The 8,548-nt window shown below is 43.6% G+C and overlaps 1 protein-coding gene across 2 annotated transcripts in view; it reads right to left on the reverse strand.

Moving 5' to 3' along the window:
- arhgap46a (Rho GTPase activating protein 46a) overlaps nt 1-5,809 on the reverse strand; it is a 97,196-nt gene extending 91,387 nt beyond the window's left edge. For both annotated transcript variants that reach the window (XM_061874873.1, XM_061874872.1), the window contains exon 1: nt 5,665-5,809. In XM_061874873.1, coding sequence (XP_061730857.1) covers nt 5,665-5,678 — 14 coding nt within the window. In that variant the 5' untranslated portion in view covers nt 5,679-5,809. The remainder of the gene's footprint in view (nt 1-5,664) is intronic.
- Between the last annotated feature and the right edge of the window lie 2,739 nt (nt 5,810-8,548).

The raw sequence follows: 8,548 nt of genomic DNA on the forward strand, positions 1-8,548 counted from the left end.
CCGCAGAGCTAACATGTCAAAAGTTTTGACCTACATTGAATTAGTTTTAGCGTCTTTGATGCACCACGTTGCATTTTTTTACCTAAAACTCGAGCTATTAAATGCACATATTTCGGTAGCTTTAAATAGAATGTATGGATTGTAGCACATGGAAGCAATACAAAATTGCTGAACAAACCAGCATGTGGCGCACATCAGAAAGTCATGCACCAGTGCAAGTGCAGCAGAAGGCAAATGGTCAGTTATGGGTGCTCTTAAATCATACTTAAATGTCTACTGAAACCCACTACTACCGACAACACAGTCGGATAGTTTATATATCAATGATGAAATATTAACATTGCAACACATGCCAATACGGCCTTTTTAGTTTACTAAATTACAATTTTAAATTTCCTGCGGAGTTTCTTGTTGAAAACGTCGCGGAATGATGACGCGTGACGTCTCGGGTTGTGGTGGAGATATTAGCCCCAGCATCACACACGGCTAAAAGTCGTCTCTTTTCATCGCATAATTACACAGTAATTAGGACATCTGTGTTGCTGAATCTTTTGCAAATTTTTTCAACTAATAATGAAGACTATAAAGAACAATGCTGTTGGTGGAAAGCGGTGGATTGCAGCTGCCTTTAGCACCGAAACACAGCCGGTGTTTCTTTGTTTGTTGGGAGGCTTTAACACAGAGCGGTCGGGCAAACATGTTTCTCTACGTCAACCAGCACGTTTTGGGATGGGAAATTTGTGATATTAAGGAAAGTTAGAGTGAAGGACAAAAAAGTCTCTTACCGGAGACTTCAGTGGATTATGCGACAGCTGGGATCTTGGCTCCTCCGAAACATTGGCGTTCACCGCAGCCATCCGACTTTCAGGTATGACTTTAGAATCTCACTAAAACACTATTAAAAGAATAAGCAGATAAGGGACCTTCCAGAATTATCCTAGTAAATATGTCTAATTACATCTGAAACGGTCCCACTGCCGCCGCCTGGAGACGGCATCTTTTTTTTTTTTTTTTGTGCTTCACTCTAACTTTCCTCATCCACAAATCTTTCATCCTCGCTCAAATTAATGGGGAAATTGTGGCTTTCCCGGTCCGAATAGCTCCTGCTGCTGGAGGCTCACATTATAAACAATGTGAGGATGTGAAGAGCCCTACAACCCGTGACATCACGCGCACATCGTCTGCTACTTCCGGTAAAGGCAAGGCTTTTTTATTAGCGACCAAAAGTTGCGAACTTTATCCTGGCTGTTCTCTACTAAATCCTTTCAGCAAAAATATGGCAATATCGCAAAAATGATCTAGTATGACACATAGAATGGACCTGCTATCCCCGTTTAAATAAGTAAATCTCATTTCAGTAGGCCTTTAAGTTGCATTGCAGCTAAAGCAAACAGAGAAGTAGACCAGAACGCGTCCAAACGGTCCCACTGCCGCAGCTTGGAGACGTCGCCTTTTTTTTTTGTCCTTCACTCTAACTTTCCTCATCCACAAATCTTTCATCCTTGCTCAAATTAATGGGGAAATTGTCGCTTTCCCGGTCCGAATAGCTCCTGCTGCTCGAGGCTCACATTATAAACAATGTGAGGATGTGAGTAGCCCCTACAACCCGTGACGTCAAGTGCACATCGTCTGCTAGTTCCGGTAAAGGCAAGGCTTTTTTATTAGCGACCAAAAGTTGCGAGGTTTATAGTCGATGTTCTCTACTAAATCCTTTCAGCAGAAATATAGCAATATCGCGAAATGATCAAGTATGACACATAGAATGGACCTGCTATCCCTGTTTAAATAAGAAAATCTCATTTCAGTCGGCCTTTAAGTTGCATTGCAGCTAAAGCAAACAGAGAAGTGAACCAGAACGCGTCCAAACGGTCCCACTGCCGCCGCCTGGAGGCGTCGCCTTTTTTTTTTTGTCCTTCACTCTAACTTTCCTAATCCACGAATCTTTCATCCTCGCTCAAATTAATGGGGAAATTGTCGCTTTCTCGGTCCGAATAGCTCCTGCTGCTGGAGGCTCACATTATAAACAATGTGAGGATGTGAGTAGCCCCTACAACCCGTGACGTCACACGCACATCGTCTGCTACTTCCGGTAAAGGCAAGGCTTTTTTATTAGCAACCAAAAGTTGCGAGCTTTATAGTCGATGTTCTCTGCTAAATCCTTTCAGCAAAAATATGGCAATATCGCAAAAATGATCAAGTATGACACATAGAATAGACCTGCTATCCCTGTTTAAATAAGTAAATCTCATTTCAGTAGGCCTTTAAGTTGCATTGCAGCTAAAGCAAACAGAGAAGTGGACCAGAACGCGTCCAAACGGTCCCACTGCCGCCGCCTGGAGGCGTCACCTTTTTTTTTTTTGTCCTTCACTCTAACTTTCCTAATCCACGAATCTTTCATCCTCGCTCAAATTAATGGGGAAATTGTCGCTTTCCCGGTCCGAATAGCTCCTGCTGCTCGAGGCTCACATTATAAACAATGTGAGGATGTGAGTAGCCCCTACAACCCGTGACGTCACGCGCACATCGTCTGCTACTTCCGGTAAAGGCCAGGCTTTTTTATTAGCGACCAAAAGTTGCGAGCTTTATAGTCGATGTTCTCTACTAAATCCTTTCAGCAAAAATATGACAATATCGCGAAATGATCAAGTATGACACATAGAATGGACCTCCTATCCCCATTTAAATAAGAAAATCTCATTTCAGTAGGCCTTTAAGTTGCATTGCAGCTAAAGCAAACAGAGAAGTGGACCAGAACGCGTCCAAACGGTCCCACTGCCGCCGCCTGGAGGCGTCGCCTTTTTTTTTTTTGTCCTTCACTCTAACTTTCCTAATCCACGAATCTTTCATCCTCGCTCAAATTAATGGGGAAATTGTCGCTTTCCCGGTCCGAATAGCTCCTGCTGCTCGAGGCTCACATTATAAACAATGTGAGGATGTGAGTAGCCCCTACAACCCGTGACGTCACGCGCACATCGTCTGCTACTTCCGGTAAAGGCCAGGCTTTTTTATTAGCGACCAAAAGTTGCGAGCTTTATAGTCGATGTTCTCTACTAAATCCTTTCAGCAAAAATATGACAATATCGCAAAATGATCAAGTATGACACATAGAATGGACCTCCTATCCCCATTTAAATAAGAAAATCTCATTTCAGTAGGCCTTTAAGTTGCATTGCAGCTAAAGCAAACAGAGAAGTGGACCAGAACGTGTCCAAACGGTCCCACTGCCGCCGCCTGGAGACGTCGCCTTTTTTTTTTTTGTCCTTCACTCTAACTTTCATCCTCGCTCAAATTAATGGGGAAATTGTCGCTTTCTCGGTCCGAATAGCTCCTGCTGCTGGAGGCTCACATTATAAACAATGTGAGGATGTGAGTAGCCCCTACAACCTGTGACGTCACGCGCACATCGTCTGCTACTTCCGGTAAAGGCAAGGCTTTTTTATTAGCGACCAAAAGTTGCGAGCTTTATAGTCGATGTTCTCTACTAAATCCTTTCAGCAAAAATATGGCAATATAGCAAAATGATCAAGCATGACACATAGAATGGACCTGCTATCCCCATTTAAATAAGTAAATCTAATTTCAGTAGGCCTTTAAGTTGCATTGCAGCTATAGCAAACAGAGAAGTGGACCAGAACGCGTCCAAACGGTCCCACTGCCGCCGCCTGGAGACGTCGCCTTTTTTTTTTTGTCCTTCACTCTAACTTTCATCCTTGCTCAAATTAATGGGGAAATTGTCGCTTTCTCGGTCCGAATAGCTCCTGCTGCTGGATGCTCACATTATAAACAATGTGAGGATGTGAAGAGCCCTACAACCCGTGACGTCACACGCACATCGTCTGCTACTTCCGGTAAAGGCCAGGCTTTTTTATTAGCGACCAAAAGTTGCGAACTTTATCGTGGATGTTCTCTACTAAATCCTTTCAGCAAAAATATGACAATATCGCAAAATGATCAAGTATGACACATAGAATGGATCTGCTATCCCTGTTTAAATAAGTAAATCTCATTTCAGTAGACCTTTAAGTTGCATTGCAGCTAAAGCAAACAGAGAAGTGGACCAGAACGCGTCCAAACGGTCCCACTGCCGCAGCCTGGAGACGTCGCCTTTTTTTTTTTTGTCCTTCACTCTAACTTTCATCCTTGCTCAAATTAATGGGGAAATTGTCGCTTTCTCGGTCCGAATAGCTCCTGCTGCTGGAGGCTCACATTATAAACAATGTGAGGATGTGAAGAGCCCTACAACCCGTGACGTCACACGCACATCGTCTGCTACTTCCGGTAAAGGCAAGGCTTTTTTATTAGCGACCAAAAGTTGCGAGCTTTATAGTCGATGTTCTCTACTAAATCCTTTCAGCAAAAATATGGCAATATCGCAAAAAAGATCAAGTATGACACATAGAATGGACCTGCTATCCCCGTTTAAATAAGTAAATCTCATTTCAGTAGGCCTTTAAGTTGCATTGCAGCTAAAGCAAACAGAGAAGTGGACCAGAACGCGTCCAAACGGTCCCACTGCCGCCGCCTGGAGACGTCGCCTTTTTTTTTTTTGTCCTTCACTCTAACTTTCCTAATCCACAAATCTTTCATCCTCACTCAAATTAATGGGGAAATTGACGCTTTCCCGGTCCGAATAGCTCCTGCTGCTCGAGGCTCACATTATAAACAATGTGAGTAGCCCCTACAACCCGTGACGTCACACGCACATCGTCTGCTACTTCCGGTAAAGGCCAGGCTTTTTTATTAGCGACCAAAAGTTGCGAACTTTATCGTGGATGTTCTCTACTAAATCCTTTCAGCAAAAATATGACAATATCGCGAAATGATCAAGTATGACACATAGAATGGACCTGCTATCCCCGTTTAAATAAGTAAATCTCATTTCAGTAGGCCTTTAAGTTGCATTGCAGCTAAAGCAAACAGAGAAGTGGACCAGAACGCGTCCAAACGGTCCCACTGCCGCCGCCTGGAGACGTCGCCTTTTTTTTTTTGTCCTTCACTCTAACTTTCCTAATCCACGAATCTTTCATCCTCGCTCAAATTAATGGGGAAATTGTCGCTTTCTCGGTCCGAATAGCTCCTGCTGCTGGAGGCTCACATTATAAACAATGTGAGGATGTGAAGAGCCCTACAACCCGTGACGTCACACGCACATCGTCTGCTACTTCCGGTAAAGGCAAGGCTTTTTTATTAGCGACCAAAAGTTGCGAGCTTTATAGTCGATGTTCTCTACTAAATCCTTTCAGCAAAAATATGGCAATATCGCAAAAAAGATCAAGTATGACACATAGAATGGACCTGCTATCCCCGTTTAAATAAGTAAATCTCATTTCAGTAGGCATTTAAGTTGCATTGCAGCTAAAGCAAACAGAGAAGTGGACCAGAACGCGTCCAATGTGTTGCTCCACGTCTACTATTAAAGACCAACATCACTGAATGGAAACGCGACTTATAGGCAAGCTGCATTTTGCGTGTTCTAAAGCTCAAAGCTTTTAACAACGTCACCATTCAAAAACATTGAAAAATAACAACAATGACTGTGAAATGTTACACATTAGCACACAATAAAGTAGCGTGGAAACAAAAGTGAAGAGACGCGCTGCTCGCCAGCCAACCTGACGTTTAAACCCTACAACTTTCAGTCACTTTTTTAAAGATATAACTTACCTAGACCCGGACATCTTCTTTACATTGTAGAAAGAGCACACACACACGGGGAAGAAAAAAGGCGCAAAATTGAGTTGGAGTTGGAGTCCGAGGTGAAGGTCCACGAAGCACACTGCCGACTGTGGAGTAAAGAAGGAGGGGCGAGGGGAGGGAGGGAGGGAGAGGGGGGGCGGGGGGTCCTGCGAGGATGAAGACCAAAAACTCCGCCCCCCGCACGTGAGTTTGGGACGTGGGCTATACGTGAACCATCCGAACTATTTGGAACGACTCGCGGCGTGTTACAGCGGGGGTCTGACGAATCGAGCTACTTTGTCCAAGAGGCTACCCGACGCGACTGAGCATGCGCATCAAATTGTTTTTGAAACACATAGAAATTAAACTACTTAGTGTTAAATTGACCAATCACTCGAGCCACAAGTATTTTTTTATTTATTTATATCCTTGCAACTGGTAGCTCGACAAAAACAGCTTGATTCAACAGAACACGGATAATAAACCCCTTTTTGTTTCTTTATTTGTTACATTAATAGCAAATAGTGGCTAATACTAGTACAGGGGTAGGGAACCTATGGCACGCGAGCCAGATGTGGTTCTTTTGATGACTCTATCTGGCTCTCGGATAAATCTGAGCTGACGATAAGTAACGAATAATTCCACTTCGGCGGTATAGCTTGGTTGGTAGAGTGGCCGTGCCAGCAACTTGAGGGTTGCAGGTTCGATTCCCGCTTCCGCCATCCTAATCACTGCCGTTGTGTCCTTGGGCAAGACACTTTACCCACCTGCTCCCAGTGCCACCCACACTGGTTTGAATGTAACTTAGATATTGGGTTTCACTATGTAAAGTGCTTTGAGTCACTAGAGAAAAGCGCTATATAAATATAATTCACTTCACTTGTAATCCCAGTGTTAAAAATAATGTTCAAAATATAAAGCATTCTCATGCATTTTTAATCCATCCATCCGTTTCCTACCGCACCTGTTTAAGAAGTTGCATTAATGGTAAAAAGTGATTTATTCATTATTGGTTAGTGTGGGGCTTGCCCACCTGGGGGTTCTTCAGACCACCAAGCACCGACATGAGAGCCTGTTTCAGGGTTACAATATTGTTTTATTGTTCAATAAGTCTCTCAGTTGCTTTCCAGCAATTGTATTTTTCTCTTTCGTTCTCGCTCGCGCTCTGGCTCCGACCCCAACCCCGTCCCTCCTCCTGGCTGCTGCTTATAACAGAGCGACAGGTGATTAGATAACAAGGCTCAGGTGGGCCTTCTACACACTTGTCGCTGAATTCGAGGCCGGTCCTGGCACACCCTATTTCGCTGCAGGCCCGCAGGCCACGTCCCCGCCACAGTTAGCTTCAGAATAACAATGTTATTACAAATAATAAGAGACCTATTATTCTCTAGAAATGTTGCACGCGTTTAGTTGTGTTCAGTGTTAAAAAATATATAAAATGGCTCTTACGGAAATACATTTTAAAATATTTGGCTTTTTGGCTCTCTCAGCAAAAAAGGTTGCCGACCCCTGTACTAGAGCAGTGGTTCTTAACCTTGTTGGAGGTACCGAACCCCACCAGTTTCATATCCGCATTCACTGAAGCCTTCTTTAGTGAAAAACAGGTGCGCCGAAAAGGGAGGGTAAAGGACACGGATTCTAGGGGCCCATGATGGAGGGGGGCACAAGGAGGCCCCTAATGATGATGAAATTACGTGTTGGGGGCCCTGTAAAGATTCTTTTCATGGGGCCCAAAATCCCTAGCGGCGCCCCTGGTGAAAAATAAATGTTTTTTCTTAATTTAATGTTGTTACTCCATTAAATACTAATAAAGATATATTTTACAAACAGAAAGTTACAGGAATGTACGCATGATCCCATGTTTACATCTCATTGTGCAACATGTGACTGTTTTAGTGCATGGGTGTCAAACTCTGGCCCGCGGGCCAAAATTGGTCCGCCGTGTAATTTCATTTGGCCCTTGAGGTAATATCAAATTAAGATTAGAGCTGGCCTGCCGGTATTATACAGCGGCGATGCCTCTGTAACACTGCATTCACCACTGATACTCGTACTTGCCAACCCTCATGATTTTCCCAGGAGACTCCCAAAGTTCAGTGCCCCTCCCGAAAATCTCCCGGGGCAACCATTCTTCCAAATTTCTCCCGATTTCCACCCGGACAACAATATTGGGGGCGTGCCTCTAAGGCACTGCCTTTAGCGTCCCTTACAGCCTGTCGTCACGTCCGCTTTTTCGTGCCGGTCCAGTCACGTAATATATGCTGCTTTAACACACACAAGGGAATGCAAGGCATACTTGATCAACAGCCATAAGGGTCAGACTGAGGGGGGCCGTATAAACAACTTTAACACTTTTACAAATATGCGCCACACTGTGAAGCCACACCAAACAAGAATGACAAACATTTCGGGAGAACATCAGCACCGTAGCACAACATAAACTAAACAGAAGAAATACCCATAACTCCTTGCAGCACTAACTCTTCCGGGACGCGACAATATACACCCCCACTACCACCAAACCCCACTCCCCTAATATTTGCATTTTATTTGATATGCCTTTGATATTTTTTACTCATTATTATAATTTGAAACTCGATTTTGTATGTGACTATAAAGCTACATAAGCCTTGCTTGTTTAATATTCAATGCAAAACTTGTTTGGGTCCCTATTAAAAGTGTTACGACTGGTTGGCATAGTGATGCCAAATTGGTCCCTTCATGGATGCGTCGGAATGAACACAGAAACGGTAAGTTTAAATGATTTATTAACCTTACCAAAAACAGACCATGAACAAAAACATTGGAGCTAACAGACAAAAATAAACCAAGGGCGCTAGCATGAAAGCTAGGAATAGAAAATACAAAAACT

Source organism: Nerophis ophidion, linkage group LG16, assembly GCF_033978795.1.
Source record: "Nerophis ophidion isolate RoL-2023_Sa linkage group LG16, RoL_Noph_v1.0, whole genome shotgun sequence".
In the NCBI taxonomy this organism is placed as follows: Eukaryota; Metazoa; Chordata; class Actinopteri; order Syngnathiformes; family Syngnathidae; genus Nerophis; species Nerophis ophidion.